Source organism: Amborella trichopoda, chromosome 1, assembly GCF_054954075.1.
Source record: "Amborella trichopoda isolate Santa Cruz 75 chromosome 1, AtrichopodaSantaCruz75HAP2 v2.0, whole genome shotgun sequence".
NCBI lineage: Eukaryota > Viridiplantae > Streptophyta > Magnoliopsida > Amborellales > Amborellaceae > Amborella > Amborella trichopoda.
The window spans coordinates 38,033,755-38,051,504 of NC_142336.1; the positions used below are offsets into that span (position 1 = coordinate 38,033,755).

At 37.4% G+C, this 17,750-nt stretch overlaps 1 protein-coding gene across 1 annotated transcript in view; it reads right to left on the reverse strand.

Moving 5' to 3' along the window:
- Positions 1-17,750, reverse strand: part of LOC18433183 (Tic22-like family protein) — a 34,692-nt gene that overhangs the window by 4,507 nt on the left and 12,435 nt on the right. The window contains exons 3-5 of the mRNA XM_006843273.4: positions 9,571-9,650; positions 4,716-4,757; positions 4,517-4,644 (exon numbers count right to left, since the gene is read on the reverse strand). Coding sequence (XP_006843336.2) covers positions 4,517-4,644; positions 4,716-4,757; positions 9,571-9,650 — 250 coding nt within the window. The remainder of the gene's footprint in view (positions 1-4,516; positions 4,645-4,715; positions 4,758-9,570; positions 9,651-17,750) is intronic.

A 17,750-nucleotide genomic window follows, 5' to 3' on the forward strand; every position in this document is an offset into this window, starting at 1 on the left:
ATACTGCCCGCCTTACCCACGCCTAGTCGTTTACTGAAAAGTCCGCCTAGGCGGCTGGGCGGCCGACTTTTCGAAAATTGCATTTGATTTTTTTTTTTTTTCCTTTTATGATATATTTACATGTTTGTAGTTAAAAGATTGATTTTGTTTTGTGAACTGTGATTAATTGATTATTAACTCATTTGGACAATGAAATTGGTCCTATATCGAATTCTTTTATGAATAATTGGTTCTTATTTTGTACAATGTGTGATGTTTTGATATCCTATTAGTTTTGTTTTACTTTTTGGATATTTTACATACTTGTAGATGGAACATTTACCGATTTATTTGGACTTATATTTTGTGAATAGTCATAAACTTTGGATGAAATTGATATTTTGTGAATATTTGATATCCAAAACCAAACTTATGGATATTAATTAATAAATAATAATTATATTTTAACTTCTATCTTAATTCTTATGTGAATAGTCCCTATCTGTCGTCTGGCTGCCTAGGCGGCCAGGCCCACAAAACGCCTAAGTGCCCGCCTGCGCTTTTTTAAACATTGGACTCAGCTTGTTAGCCCAAGCAAATGTGCCACAGATTCCAGAGATCAGAAAAGTAATCTCAATGCCAAACAATAATGGGTAGCTAGGAACGACGGATGGGAACACCAGTTGTCATCATTGTATTATTCCTTCAACCAATTTGCCATGCTTCCCTTTAAAGAAGCACAATGACAATGCATATACGATAACCAAGGATGCAACGACAAAGCGCATAGGGATTGTGCTGCGCATTGAATATTCCATTCGGTTCTTGTATAATTCAGTCATACCAAGAAATCCTTTTATTCTTGATCAAGAATCTTCATTAGGAAATTGCCCTTTTAAAATATCTATGTAGACCGTCTCTCCTTTTAAAGTATCTATTTGCCATCTATGGACTCTAGGTCAATCTCCGATTTGTATCACCAAGGTACCCTCCATGGGTTTTCACTCCTCACCTAATGGGCTACTTAGCTGTATGCTGACGATACCATTGTTCACAGATGCTTGCACTACTTAGCTGCAAAACTTTAGCTCTTCTTGAGATGCTATGAATTATCCTCTGGTATGAAAGTTAACTTCAACAATGCTAGGATACTTCGGGTGAGGATAGAGCAAGATGTCAACGCTCTCAGTTCCAACCCGGGTTACTTCTGATGAGTTTCCCTCCACTTACTTGGGGTTGCCCTTGGGCTTAGCTAAAACCAAGAAAAGGACTTTGGGACCTAGTAATAGAAAACTTCCAAAAGAGACTTGCCGATTGGATATTAAGGAATAGAAAGCTTTGATGCCATACTTGCAAGTGTGGCATCAAAGCTTTAACAACTCAGGAGAAATTTCTTGTGAACTGGAGGGCCGGAGGTGAAAAATATTCATCTAGTCGCCTGGAAAGAAAAATGCAAACCCAAAAGAGCAGGTGGTTTGGGTACAAGGAATTTGAAAAAACCAAACATATAGGACACAGCAAAGGACCAACTGTGGAAAGAGTTAGTCTGCAGTATGGGGGTGATGAGGATGGTTGGTTTGCAAAGTTTCCTAGGCATAGAGCATCTCGATCTTGGTTGAGCATTACCACGAGCAGAGCCTGAATCCTGTCCAGGGCTATATTCAAAGAAACACTAGGTGATAAGGTAAAATTTTGGATGGACCTGTGGATGGGAACCCAGACCTTCGCTGACCAATGGCAGGGACCAGATTCAATAGCCTCAGACTTGCTCATGTTAGAGACTATGTGGACAAACTAGAGGGCCTGTCAATAGGGACTACACTCTTTAGTAGGGCCTTAACTGAAAATGAAGTACTAATTTTTCTAAACCTCAACAATACTTGCAATCTGTCTTCCCTCGGAGGGGTGTGGTCAACTGATTTGGGGCCCCTCACCAAAAGGAGTTTTCATGGTTTCTTCCTTTTACTCCTCGTTGCAGCGTCTTCATTCCTATAACCCAATCTTCGGTAAGATGTGGACTGTCCTAGCACCGCTAAAGATACAGGCCTTTGCCTGGATACTGGACATGCCAAAATCTCCCTATTGACCACCTACAAAGAAGGGGCTCTCCATTCCTAGTCATTGTATTATGTGCAACAGGATGAGGAGACAGCCACCCATTTATTTTTCCATTGCCACGTTATCTCTCCTCTATGGGTCAAACACGTCGATTTATTCGTTGAGCTGTGGCTCTACAGACAAAACTTGAGGCAACCCTTTCACGCTTACTTCTGCCCTCTGCTCCCTAACACAGGTTGCAAGATATGGACACCGACAATTCTACCCTTTCTCTGGACTATATGGAAGGAAACAAACTATAGACTCTTTCGAGCTTGGGCACAACCATTACCCTCTCTTCTTAACAGTACCAAAGCCTCAATTGTATTCTGGTCACAGAAACTGCCGATATTCGCTAATTTGGGCTCCTCAGTTTTCCTCTCCAATTGGCACAACGTCCTCTTGTTAGCCCCTAGACCCTCCTCAGCCTGGGTGAACTGGGTCCCTCCTCCACTGGGCACGTTAAAGCCAAATATAGATGGATGCTCCTTAGGGAGCCCAGGACACTAGGGGTACGAGGGCATTCTATCAGACCACAACGGACGGATTCTCTCTTTCTCATGCTACATAGGACACAGATTTCGCTACACCTAAAATCATAGCCATCCTAGAGGGCCTTCAGCAAGCTTCCACCTTAATAAATAACACCAAAAACCTTTTAGTGGACAGAGACTGCAGCAAAGTCATCGGCAACCAGGAAATCAACTCCACCTTGGCGACTAACCCATTTCTTTGACCACAATCATTTTATTTGCAGGGGACTTCGAGTTACATTCAGCCATAATCCAAGGGAGGCCAACATAGTAGCGGATAGATTGGCCAAAGAAGGAACTACCTTGCACTCACAGCACAATATAGAAGCTCTACTCTCTTTTTCCTCTCTCATCCCTCCCATAATTCTTTCCTCTTCATCTCCCTCTTCTTCTTCTACACTTTCTCTTGGACTTTTATAACAGCCAACACCTTGTAGGCTCTCTGCTCTTTTTACTTTCTTTCTTTTTCTTATTGCACCCCTTCTTTGTTTTTTGAGCATCCGAGCTTGTGGGTAGTCAAATAGGGGCATTTTTGTATTCCTCTAAAATACTTAATATTCCCTCAAAAAAGTATCAATAGAGGTCCAGAAACTATTCTAGTGTGTAAAGCTTTCAGTGTTCCAGAAAGCTACTTCTTTGGGCAATTCATTCCCATAGATAAAGAGTCCATCTCCATGATCTGCCAAGTTGATCTGCATTATCCTGGATCATATGCAACTGGGGAAGACTTGTATTTCCAAGCATTGCCAACAGCCAGCATACAGTGAAAGTTTATGAATTGATGTCACATGATCAATAAACCAGAAGTACTACAAGACATAGGTCATTGAGTAACAATATTTTCCTTTCATGCCAAGTGAAACACTATATATCAGTGTCTAAGAATACAGATGGGGCTGCCCAGATGTCCATGTGTCATGAGGGTGCCTCGTGTTAGAGGTAACCCAAAACAGAGAAGGGGTGGGGGATTGGGTTCTCGAGGGTACTTGTGTGTGTGTGGCAGGGGATGGGTGGGTAAAGGGATAGGGGTGGGGGGTTTGGTCTGATACCAAACCCCCCTGATTGAATTTATATAATAATCATCAAGCAATAAAGAGCACAGGCTCTAAGCAGAGGTTTTGTCACAGGGACAAGTGCCATAACATGATGCCTAAAGTTTGATTCTCACCAAGTCCCAAGTAAACATTCAAAAAAAATTGTTATTCAAGTGATAAAAAGATAAAACTATTCATAAGGTATTTTGTGGGTTATTGGAAATCTTGAAAAGAAAACTAAAACAAAAGCCAAAATTGAATAAAAAATACATCGAAGCTCAATTGTGAAAAATATCATCAAACCCTAAACCCAAAATTGAAATGCACTAACCTTTCGAAACCCAATCAAAGTTGGCTCAAGTAGTGAGCTTTGATAGCTGAAACACCTCTTTGCTACCACTTGTCTACAGACGACCAGCTTTTAAATTCTTAAGCAACAGATCATATGTGCCAAAAAAAATTCCAATCTTCAAAAAAAGCTAAAAGATCTTGTTTTATTTTTTAAAAAAAATGTTTCCATCTCAAAATCAAGCACAGTAGATTAGCCCAAAAGCCCTTTTCCCCCATTTAGGGGAAAGAAGACCTACTCTTTAAAAATTACGGCTCCAGAACACAAAACAGGAGTTCAACCGAGTTAAAAAGTAGCTAGCTTATCGCATTTACTACTCTTTATGATTCTTTTGAACTGCTCACATAATATCAAGTCCGATCATACATATGTGACTGTTGGTACACTCAAATTCAGGTCAATTAATAATTGCGGACAGCAAGAGAAACTTGTTGATAGCTTACTGTAAACAAATAAATATGTTAATGTGCTATATGTGCCATTCACTATTGAACAGAACTACTATACAAGTGAGAAAAACATACCACTTTATTCCATCAGTCGTAGCTATTGCAATACTTAAATTTCGAGCAGTAAATACAGGAACACCCTCAAGCCTCCTCTTAGCTCTTGTACGTGAGACTGTTTTAAGAAGTCTGTTAGCAGCCTTGACCTGTTCATGAAGAGCCAGTAATTGGTAGGGATGCAAGTAACTCGCTACAGGGGTTTGGGAAATTAATTCACCTGCTTTTTATTCGGAACAAATTTGAACATATGAGGCTTTTCCTGCATGAAAGGTAAAATAATGTTGAAAGTTCAGTTGAAGCAGCACAAGAATACTGGGGAACTCATAATAATTCAAAAACCCAGTGTCTTGATCAAAAGGAAGCAAGGTAAAGAATTAAGGAAGCAGCATTCTTGCAATGATGTTTAAAGCAACAGCCTGCCTCAGGGCCTAGGCGGCACCTTGAGGTGGTCCTCAGGCCGAAGCTCTATGCCTTGCTGAGGAAGGGAGCCCTGGGTGGGTGCCTAGGTGGCTTTGGCACCACCTAGAAGAAGGCCTAGAGCCTTGGCCCAAGGCAGCCAAGGAGGGTGCCCCGAGCGTGTAAGGAACCAAGGTGCCCAAGGCAGCTATTAGCACTGAGGGGACTGAATCTCTCTCTTGCCCTCTTGTTAGACAGCTATTAGCACTGAGGAATCAAGAATATTAGCACTAAGGAATCAAGAATATTACCCCAAATAATTCGGATAAGGCTTGGATGACGATGATGAATCAAGAATATTACATGAAGTACATAAAGCAGCAAGCCCATGTGACTCTCTCCTACCTGTCTTCTTTTTCTCTCCTCTCTTTTGTACTCACAGGACTCTCTCTCCTCTCTCCTCTCTTCTCTCTCACTGTCTCTTCAAGCAAATCTCTCTCGCTCTAGCATCTTTTAGGCCTGCCCAGGCGCCCACCTTTGAGGAGACTGCTTACAGCAAAAGGTGGGTGCCTCATAACATGACCACCCTGGTACCCACCTAGCCCCTAGGCTATGCACCCAGGGCTCACCTTGGTATAGGCCCCCAGGCAGGTGAATTTTACAGCAATGCTTGGTGCATACTTCATTGTGAATTTGAGATTTGAGTATTGTGTAATACACTGATGTACTTTATAAACCTGTCACTAAGAAATGTCATTGTTATGTAATGTATGCCCATTGTGAGCCCCCCATGGGGAAAATGCCCAGCACTTGCAAAGCATGGCCCTTCACATACTAAACCTAACCAGAAGCTCATCTAGTAGTGAGTGCAACTTTAGCTCGTTAAGTTGCTGATTTCTCTTCTAACATTATCCCATCCATTTTCATATGACTCAACTTGTATTATTATTTCTAAATCATAAATTCAAGTATTATGCCATAGGTCCACAAGAAAAAGAGAAACAAACTTGAGCAAAAGAAACTGGATTATCTTGTGTATCATTGTAATCAAAGGTTGAAGGATCACTCTAAGGAGCGGTTTTATATCGACCTCATTGTTGCGAGAGCCATGGATGATTCCAATGAGTGGCTGGTTAATGCTAGAGAGCCTCAGGTGCTTCCTAGAGAGAGTTTGAGCTGGGCCAATTTCATGAGGCTCTAAGAAGCTCATTGATCCCTGTGCACACGACAAGATCTTCCAGCAAGAGCTTGAGGACAACAGAGGAGGATGAGGACTAACGCAGAGGCAACATAGGAAGAAAAGCACCATGTTGAGGAGGGGATGACTTTTATCATGATGGGTAAGCATCAGATACAAGGGGCAGATGTGGAGATGGTAGTGATGCTGGAGGGTGTTGGCCTTGATGATGAATCTCAGTTCACAATGTGAAATTTGATTCCTTGTTTTGTTATGCAGGGACTTGGGAATGCAGCCTGTGGTCCATAGACTCGATTTTGAATTTTGTATGGCTAATTGTTGTTTTATTTCAAGTTCAACTTTCAAGTTTAGACAAGTTTCAATCTTCTAGATTTCTAATGTTTCAACTTCCAATCTTCAAGTTCCAAGCTCTTGTATGTATGAAAACAAAATGACACAAAACACGCTAAAAGTCTAAAACATCTTTTTAATAAAGAATCATAATTAGTGGTGTTTGGTATGAAAACAAAACCCCCTGACATCCCCCTACCCCTCTACATTTTGTTTAGGGCGCCTCATTCATCCCACCTAGGTGGTCCCTTCTGAAAATTAAAACACGAGCTGCAACTTCTATACTTTTGCATTAGGGATGTTCTAATTCTAATCGTGCTTTGAATTCTTACTCTAAGAGGCCCGTTTGGATAGGAGGAAATTAGAAATCCTAGATATTTGAAATCCAAGGAAATCTATGGATTTTCAATATCAAGGATTTTGTCATGGATTCATCAAATCTCTTGTTTGGATAAACTATACAAAATTCATGGATTTCTTGCAATTACTTCCATGTCCATTGTTTGCTAACAAAACTTGATACAATTTCTCTCTCCAAAATTTTTATATACTTTTTCTCTCTAAAACTCAAAATTTGGAATAGTGTATCTATAAAAAATTTAAGATAGTTTCTCTCTCTAAAATTTGATAGGGTGTCTCTCTCTAAAATTTAATATACTTTCGATCCAAAATTTAAAATTTGAAATTGTCTATCTAAAATTTTGAGATAATTTCTCTCTCTAAAATTTTAAGATTCTCTCTAAGACTTAAAACTTGATATAGTTCCACTCTACAATAATTTTGAGATAGTTTCTCTCTAAACATTGTTGAGTAGTTTCTCTCTCTAAAATATGATATAGTTTTTCTCTCAAATTTTGAGATACTTTCTCTTTCTAAAAGCTAACATTTGATATAATTTCTCTCTAAAAATTTTGCGATAGTTTCTTTTTCTAAAATTTTTTATGTACTTTCTCTCTCTAAAATTTGATATAGTTACTCTCTTAAATTTTAAGAAGCTTTCTCTCTCAAAAACTTCATGTTTGATATACTTTCTCTCTCTAAAATTTTGAAATAGCTTCTCTCTTTAAAATTAATTTGATATAGTGTCTCTCTAAACTTTGATATACTTTCTCTCTAAAGTTTAAAATTTGATATAATTTCACTCTCTAAAACTTAAATTTTGAGATAGTTTCTCTCCCTAAATTTTTTTGAGATAGTTTCTCACTCTAAAAATTTCATGTACTTTTCTCTATTTAAAATTTGAGTACTTTTCTCTATTTAAAATTTGATATAGTTTATCTCTCTAAAATTTTATTATATTTTCTCTCTCTAAAGCATAAATTTTACGATAGTTTCTCTCTCCAAAAAATTTGAGATAGTTTCTGTCTAAAAAATTTTAGTTAGTTTCTCTCTCTAAAATTTGATATAATTTCTATTTTTAAAATTTTAATATATTTTCTCTGTCTAAAATTCAAAATTCGAGATAGTTTCCCTTGAAGACTCAAAATTCAAGATAGTTTCTCTCCCTAAAAACAGAGATATTTCTCTCTCTAAATTTTTGTTTTTGGCCATTTCTCTTTCTAAAATTTATAATAGTTTCTCTCTAAAAGTTTAAGAATAATTTCTCTCTCCACAATTTTAAGAATACTTTCTCTCTCTAAAACTTAAGATTTGATATAGTTTCTCTCTGTCTAAATTTTGAGATAGTTTATATTTCTAAAACTTTTTAGGTACTCTCTAAAATTTGATATAGTTTCTCTCTCTAAAAAATAAAATATGAGATTGTTTCTCTCTCTAAAAATTTTGAAAATAGTTTCTCACTAAAAAAGAGATTGTTTCTCTCTCTAAAAATTTGCATGTACTTTCTCTCTCTAAAATATGATAGTTTCTCTCTAAAACTTAAAATTTGAGATAGTTTTTCTCTCTGAAATTTTAAGATAGTTTATCTCTCTAAAAAAATTTGGTACTTTCTCTCTCTAAAATTTTAACATACTTTCTCTAAAATTTTAACACAATTTCTCTCTTTATAAGTTCAAATTTGAGATAGTTTCTCTCTAAAATTTTGAGATAGTTTATCTCTCTAAAAAAATTTGGTACTTTTTCTCTCTAAAATTTTAACATACTTTCTCTCTAAAAGTTAAATTTGAGATAGGTTTTCTCTATAAAAATTTTGAGATAGTTTCTCTCTTTAAAAAAATTAGGTACTTTCTCTCTCTAAAATTTTCATACCTACCAAATGCTCCCCTATGTTTCAAGTCGAGGGAGCCAATGAGTGAAATCCATGGGCCGTGGAAATGCAAAAAAACAGGTTTTTGTGTGGAAATGAAATCATGGAAAAGTAGGTCTTATTTCCATGATTTTGATTTTCCTGATTTTAAGTATCCTAGTCATTAAACAATCCAAACTGTGGATTTTGATAATATCCAAGATATTAGGAATCCATGCCTTAAAATCCATACTCAAACAGGCCCTAAAGAAATTTCATCGAGTTTCTCTACTTGTTGCATGTTAAATGTGTTCTAAAATAGAATTTTTACTAAAACTCGGGTTGAACTTGTTAGAGGCTTCCGTCTTCATTTCTTATAGAATAATCACGAATATTTTGGTGATTAAAGATTGGCTACCAGAAATTCAATGCATAATCTCCCCATCAATTATTCAAATAATGGCCCGCCTAGTGCCTAGACAGACCTGAGGGGAGGGCCATCTAGGAGCCAGGTCCCTGGGCACGCACACAGGGACCTTGGGCGTGCCTAGCACCTAGGCCTAGAGGGCTCCTAGGGACCTAGCAAGCCTAGAGGGAAAATGCCCCTCGGCTATGGGCATTTTCAGTCATTTTCCCCCCAAACAGGATTCCTGGACACCCCCTACCCCATTTCTAAACATGGGCCGCCCAGATCCTTGGGCACCCGCCTAGGCACTACACAGCATAGGCACTGCCCATTGTTTTTTAAAATATTGCTCACCATTACGCTGAATAAGCATATTTTTTTAATTATTCAACCATTTCATTTACCAAGTTCAAAACTTAACCAGATTTGCCAAGATTTATATGTTCTCCTACAACATCAAGATGTCAAATTTATGACATTAAGGTATATCTGAAGAGATCACCATCAAATCACTGGGCAGATACCAACCATATTACTGCAATACAATAGAGCCATACCTTAAAATGCTCATAGGCCACATCAAGGCGACAAGCACCCACCATACCCGTTGGAATGTTCAGCTGCTTTACGTATGCCACTACAAGAATAATGCAATTTAGAGTACAACTTCCCATCATTCACTAAAATAAGCTTCTGTTCAATAATAATTCAGTTGCTTTAGGGCATAGAAATCTGCACTTCATACACAGTATAGTGAAATCAAAGAAGGGAAAAGAAAGTATGGATCGCCCCTGGCATTAATTGCTATTTCCTGATGTTTGTATTTTGTTTTGCTAATAAAACTGAGATGTCATTATGCTATTGTCTCTGGATCTACGTGGGTCAAAACCATAGAACAATTTTCCTTAAATGTAACATATGTAAGATACAGGCATGTTATCCATATTGCAATCTCAATGGCCAATACCAGCTTAGGGCGTGCATATAGAGATTTGATTAGTTCCAATGTTAAGAATACACTTAGAATCACCAAAAAATGACTCCTAATATTTCGAATGCTAATAAGTAATGGGTGTAAATGAAACAAGCAAAACTAGCAAAGAAAGATTAAAGTACATATCAACATCATCATATTAAGGAAACATGTTCAGATGCATACAGTTAATGTATTCAAGTTCAACTTTCTGGCTAACCTGTATTAGTTCACATTCAACAGAAGACAGTTCAACTGATGAAATACGAGATTCTTGTCTGTTTCTACCGTAGTTATTTCTCCTAAGAATACCATCACTCTCTTTAACATTGAGAGAGAATCTATCACCCCTTTCCCTTATTGTATGAAAAATGAACAAATAAGGAAGAAGAACAGCCTAATCCCAAACTTAAACTACAAGGAAACCTTGTTAAGTACCATTTCCAAAATAAAAGCTAATTATCCTATCAGCAAAGCAAAGAAACCTGATCACTATAGTAAGATCCTACCACTATGTTCGTGAATACTCAATTCTTCAAACAAAGTATTGCTCAATCAATAAATCACTACACACCGATTCAACCTAAAAAGACAAAGTGCTCCACTCCAAAGGAACCACATCTGACGCCTCTCTATGGTATATAAAATATTCTCTGCAGTATGCACCAAGTAGAAGTATATCAACCTGCTAGCAAATAAAATAAGACCCAGACACTCTTTAGACTGGTGGGAGTCAAGGACATGAGTTCCATTAAGCTAAGTGGCAAGAAGTGTATCCAACCAAATGATCATTGAGTGCATGGTGCAACATAAAGCAAATGAATAGGTTCTAATGTCTTAGCGGACATTTAGGCTATATAATTAAAAGAATAAATTATGGAGGTAAATTGTATGATCAGGAAAGCAGTGAAATATGGAATGGGAAGTTGAATAGTGAGTAGGATATCTGGTGCTTGGAAAGCAACTTGCGATATGAATGAAGAGGCTAGAAGTGATTTACAGGTGGTAGTGGGTAACAGATAAGAGGTCTCAAATTTGGCAGATAGATGTTAGGGTGATATTATCTGGATGCCTTTTCCCTTCATTAGTAGAGTCCATAGACTTTTGAGTGAGGTGGGACAATATTTTCTGAAAGAGCCTCAAGGTGTAAAATGGATACCTCAAGGTGTCAAATGGATACCAACCATGAAGAGGAACCCAAAAGAGGAAATTATGGAGTTAACAAACATTGGAGATAAATCAGGAAGTTATTTTACGAATGAAGAAAGCACCTAGTTCTGGAGCTAGAGGCTTCTGGACGTTTTTTCTTTCTTTTTTTGTTTGAAATGTTACTTTTTGTATGTTGGAAATATGGCCTATCAAGGCCTAAATTCCAGTAGTCTCTCATTCAGCGGGAACGATTGAGAGATTGAAATATTGGCGCCATGCGAAATGGAGCCCAGATTCTTTTACCCCAAGTACGCATGAAGTATCGAGAGTTCACATGTTGAGAAATCAGGTGTGAGGATCACCTCCTAGTCAGGATTTTATAAGTTAGCCTCATGTTTAGTTGCGATCGGCCAGGGCTTGGAGAATCCAAACGAGAAAAATAGAACGCGAGTATTTATTGAGTATTCGCCCAGTATGGAATAGTCAAGACTTATGGGATATAAGTCTGTATCCTGAAACGAGACCGTTACATGGCATATGCATTTTCATTTCGTATGGGAAGTCACTCTTCTAAATGCATTATCCGAGTTTGAAAGAGCCAGTGCACATGTGCTTTACGAGACCCCTGTAATTGAGTTAGATCATAACCCACAAGGGTACACCTATAATCCATTGAGAGCCAGATGATCGAAAGTTCTGGCTCAACGGCTTTGATATGGCCAATTATGTGTCACTGCTTTAGGCTGTGGAACATAAGTCTATTGGGTTGATCTGAAACTCGACAAAACATCATTCGAGAATAGACCAATGGAGTACTCCGATACCTACAGTTTTTTTTTTTTTTTTTTTTTTTTGAGTGTTTACTCTGATACCTACAGCTTGAGATCGCACAATACCTTTTGTCCGATTTTATAATGATGAGAAAACCTAATAATTGCTCAAAAATACTTTAAATATTTATTGTGAATTTTAGAGAATTTTTCGAATTTTTATTTGCTAAAAAAAATGAGGTTTTTCAAATTGTTTGACTCAAATTCCACTTTAATCCTGACCTGGTAGTGCCATGTGGCATCCGAGTGGCCATAGGACTGCCACATGGCTCCCCACGACTCACTCTAAGATCATCACCCAGCTAGGCACTGATCACTAGGCGGGGGGACCAAATTGGCATTTGGTTGCTTGTTTTATAAGGGGTTGTGTTATGGTGTCTTGTTATATATTGTTATATTTTGTTATAGGGTGGGATTTGTATAGAGCCTAGACTCTCAACAATCAAATTAGAGCCTACCCTCAAATAGAGTCGAGAAATGTGGTTTCAATACTAGAAATCTGTGTGATAGCCTTAAAATATATTTTAATCTTCATTTATAAAAATGTAAAGTTTCAAAAATTGTGTAGATCAACAAATCTACGAAAACTTGAAAATCGACAGTCCGAAAATGTGTTACAAAATACACCATTTCCAAAACTTGAAATCCATTTTTTTCTCATGTCCATGCATCTTGATGTCGAGATCATCAATTTGAGGATATTTGGACATCAAAACAGCCTCTTCTAGTGAAATTTTTGAAGTAGGTTCCAATTTGATGGTTTAGAGCCTCGGCTCTATATAAACTTTTCCCTCAATTATATAGTGTTATCACTTAAGGCCCCTTTTTTATCACATCTTAATTAATTGACACATGGGCCATGCATGGCATGAGTAAAATTTAATTAATTTATTTATTTGATATTAAAGAGAAAATGGATTTTCAAATTTAAGTGGAAAAATATCTTCACACACATGTGTGAAAGGGGCATTATCTTTAAATTGATTGGTTTGAAATTATAGATCTACAAAGTGATTGGTTTTGATAAAATAGAATATCTTCACGTGTGTGAGCTTTACCAATTACTTCTTTGCCTTAACCCTTAGTGGTTATCTATTCTAATAAATTATTCAAAAACTAAGGGTGTTTTTGTAAGGGCATATTGGATACAATTGAAATAAAAACATGGATCAAGGACAAAATAGTAAAGTGGTATAACTTAGGGTTAGGGTGAATGATAATGGTGTGAAATCACATCCCTTCATCCTAGTGGTTGGATGGGGATGGGTGGCTAGGTACATTAACCTCTCATGTGCCTTTGAATTAGTGCATCAAGGGTGTTGATTGAGTCCAAGGTTACACCCATGTTATAAAAGCACATCATGAGATAACAAACCCTAACTATCTCAACTCTTGAACCATTTTGGAAAATTTGTGCTCCCCCCTTTTCTAAAGCTTTGTGGGAGAAAATTGAAGCGAGAGAGACCCTACGTTCTTTTTCACAAAAGGCTTTTAGAGTTCCATTGATGGTGGTCCTCCTTTCTTATGCTTAAGTCCATAGTGTGCATTTATCAAGGTAAACTCCATTGAAATTTTTTTTCTCATAAGTTCATATTATTGACATCTGTAGTTGCTAGAGTTTTGAATTTACAAAAGTTTCATTGATCTTAGAATCCACATTTGATCATCTTTTTTATCATGCTTATTCATAGTGTGGTCCTTCATGAGTTATAGCCTATATGCATGAGAATCTATGATCATGCATAATATCCATTGATTACTTTGCTTCAAATCCATCAAATACTTTTGTCTCAATGTGACACTGAATTTCTAGAAGTTTTTCATCACATTTTTACCTATGGGCGTTCATAATCTTTTCATACAAGACCACCGTGTATAGTTTGGCTGTAACTCTCTTATTTTTATCCGATTCGATTCAAACCTTTTGCATTCTGTTTTGGATGATATTGCCACTGTGTTGAAATCTTAAGAAGTGATTTTAAGGTGTATAATTGCTTCCAATTTAGATTCGACACTCTTGTGAGATTGAACCACTTTTGTACAATCCGAAGGGGCAAAATTAAGTCCTTATAGGGCCTGATTCCGTGGCCCCGGCACAAGGGGTTCGAAACATGGCTTCCCGATTTTAATTTGGCATTCTAATTCCCTGTTTAGTTGATTTTATTTCTTAGAATTTTGTTTAGATCAGTTGTATGTTGTATTTAAGCTTTGGGATATAGTTTATGTAATTTGTGCTATGAAAGTATAATTCTTAAGCTAGTCTTGCTTTCTATGTAATTGCCCCATAAGGGGTTGGTACTTGAGTTTATTTACAGTGGTTTTACAAGGCTAGAAACGGTTGTAATTGTTATTTAAAGGATTGTAACTTATTCACTTAGCTTGGTTTTAAGCAAGTGGCTTGTTGAAGGTGTCTATTTTGCCTTGTTTTTCGACTTGGAAATTTGCTCTAGTCTTTGTATCCACGGTCATTGTATTGATAAGGAAAATGCACAAAAAATGGAACTCAACGAATTCTATGTATAACAAGTTATTTGGAAATAGGATGGATGATTCTCCTTCAAAGTGGGTGTGGTCGAAGGAGGTCCCCCTAAAGCTTCGGCTTTCTTTTTGTTATCACAGAATAAAACCTCCTCATTAATCATCTCTAACATAGAGCTATCGTTAACCAGGTGATATTCATATAAGGGAGAGGAAGAGTTGACGAATCATCTATTGATGCATTGTGATTATAGCTAGAGATAAATTCTTTCATGGTGCCTCCTACATTCCCTTGTTTGTTCTAGGAATGGACAGGAAAGACCTGAAACAAAAGGGACCAAATGCTTAGTGGTCTAACAAACCGATTATATTTTTTTGCTTTGTTGCGCTTGTTCTTTCCCATTTGACTACTCTCTTTATGTCAGTTTCAGTGTTATCATTTTTAACTATTCCACGAAAATTCATCAGACGATTACCAAATTTCACATTTATAAGATGAACTATTTCATGCATCTTTTCCTAGGGATTGACCATACATATAGAACACTTTTTTAATCACAGTCAAATTCTTCATGGAAAGATCCCCACAAACTTCAACAACCTCTCACCCTCTAATAGAATGTGACAAAAGATTATGTACAAACTGCACAAAAGAGAAACACGTTATGAGTTTGATAATCAAAACCCAACTAAAGAGAAACATATTTATTTCTACCGAAAAGATTTATATCTGCTCGCTCAGTCATATCCACCGTTCACTAAATCTAGCGGCCGATATGAGACCCGTTCAAAAGGAGAAACCAGGGCATCTGGTTGCCCTCGATTGAATTAAAAAAAAGCGTGATGGTGCAGTTCCATACACCTGCAACCAATCTCCTTCTCTTTTATTTATTTTTTAAAGCCTATACCACCACCTTTTTCGCCTCTCTCAGTCTCTCTCCTCTAAATCCATCTCTCCATCTATCATCTCCCATTCTCTCTCTATGCTATCTCTTATCTATATGCTAAATCCGTCTTATTCTCTTTGAATCCATCCCAAACTCTTCTTACACATTGCTCTACAACTTGAATCCGTCTCCAACCGCCCGATTCTCCCCTGCCTCTTTCCATCTCTCTTTGCCCTAATTCCACTCCCAACCCCCTTCTCTTATCTATCACTATCTTATGAAGAGAGAGTAATGACAATGGAGACGTAGCATTCACATGGCAACGGACTTACAGATTGGCTATGTTTAGCAAGAATTCACTCATACCATAGTCTTTGTTGGGATCCATGAGGTTGCTGCCTCACATATGAGAGCCAGCTTCATTGCAAAGTGATTTTGCATGAGGAGATTTTCGTGTAAGGATTCAAAGGAATGGGCCAAAAATTTTATTTTAGCTCATAGATATGTCGCTGCTGCTGTGACTTTGTCAAGTCAATGGCGTTGGATTTGCCAACCTCATGGCTTGTTGGTTTTCATGCTTTTTGCCCAGCCCTTATATCAAAGGTCCAAGTTTCTTTAATGGAAAAGCAGAATCTCTATTTATAAATGATCTCGAAAATTTTTCCTTCTTTCAAATGGATCATACAGCTCACATCGTACACAAGGGGCTTGCTTCTTTCTACCAGTTTTGAATCATGAATAAGGCGAGTTCAAGCCAAAAGATTAGTCTTGCTTGCATTAGTTTTGAATCAAACCAAAAGGCTTTTAGCTTCCCATTGGTTTGGTGCCCAAGACTTGGTCCTCTCTAATGGCTCTCAAGTGAAGGTTAACAACACCCATTTGGTTATGCATGGGTTTCCATTGATAATAATTATAAAAAACAGTAAAAAACATATGTATCTTTTAGTGTTGGATTATATTTTGCAGGCCGAGTTTTTGACAAAAATGTCTACGAAAAGCTAAAAAGTTTGGTTTCATGGAACACCATGTTTGCTTGATACTCGTCTTGTTTTTCGGTTAAAGGTTGTGTGTTACAACAAGATCATTGTAATCAGCCCCTTGCTGAATTTGCCCTTGATATACCAACAGTGTTCAAAAAAGCGGACCGCCCAGCGCCTAGGTGGTCTAGAAGGCCTGGGTGCATTGCCCATGTCAAGGCAAACAAACTGGACGGCAATCCCTGGGCGGCCGCCTAGGCGGTACAGAACCCGCCTAGGAGGGCGCCCAATCCTGGGAGGCCGCCCAAGGCCTACGCCCTGCCTAGGTGCGGAATTTTATTTATTTTTTAGTCTGTAATCATTTTTTTTTTAGTTTGTATTCATTTTTTTTTAATATAAAGCGTTTGAATGATAGGTTTTAGGTTCATTTCAAACTTAAACCCATAATAACCCATTTTAGAGAGAAAGAAACCTCATGAAAACTAAATTTGTGACTTTCATTAGATCGAAGTACTTCTCAAAGTTACGAAAAACGGATCCAAACATCACCCAGGTAGATTTGATTTAGTTTTGGAATTTTATAATCCTATTAGAGGGTGCTTTTTATTATTTTAGCCCCAGAAAACATCTCAGAGGTGGTAGTTTGGAGTTCGAGCAATCAAAGTAAGTGCACAAATTTATTTTTTAGATTGCTTATTTTATTTTGAGATATCTTCTTCAGGATCTAGTCGAAGTGGAGATCCGGGTTGAAAATATGGATATAACCCGAATCCAGATGCAATTTTTGTGAAAAATATACGAAAGGGGGAGTAAACCGGTTTAAGAAGCATCTTGCCGGTATTAAGGGTGATGTTGCCCCTTGTAAAAATGTTCTTGAAGCTATCAGAGAGGAGATTAAGCAATATATGAGTTTTGTAAAACAAAAACAAGAACAAAATCCTTGTCATTTGAATAGATCTATTTCTGCTACTTCTAGAAAAATTGATCCGGGTTGGAAGTATGGTTATAATCCAAAACCAAACGATAAAAATTGTATAAAGTGTAATTTTTGTGAAAAAGATACCAATGGGGGTATTAACCGATTCAAGAAACACCTTGCTGGTATTAAAGAGAATGTTGCTTCTTATAAAAGGTTCCTAAAGCTATTCAGGATGAGATTAGACAACTTTTGAATTTAAAAAAACCAAAAAATGATGAAAATGAGCCTTGTTCTATGGAAATATCTTCTCCAGGTTCTTCTAGAAGTGGTGATTCGGGTTGGAAGCATGGTTATAACCCGAATCCAAATGACAAAAATCGTATTAAATGTAATTATTGTGGAAAGGATACTAATGGGGCATTTACCGGTTTAAGAAACACCTTGCCGATATTAAGGGAGATGTTGCCCCATATAAAAATGTTCATGAGGCTACCAGAGAGAAAATTATACAATATTTGAGTCCA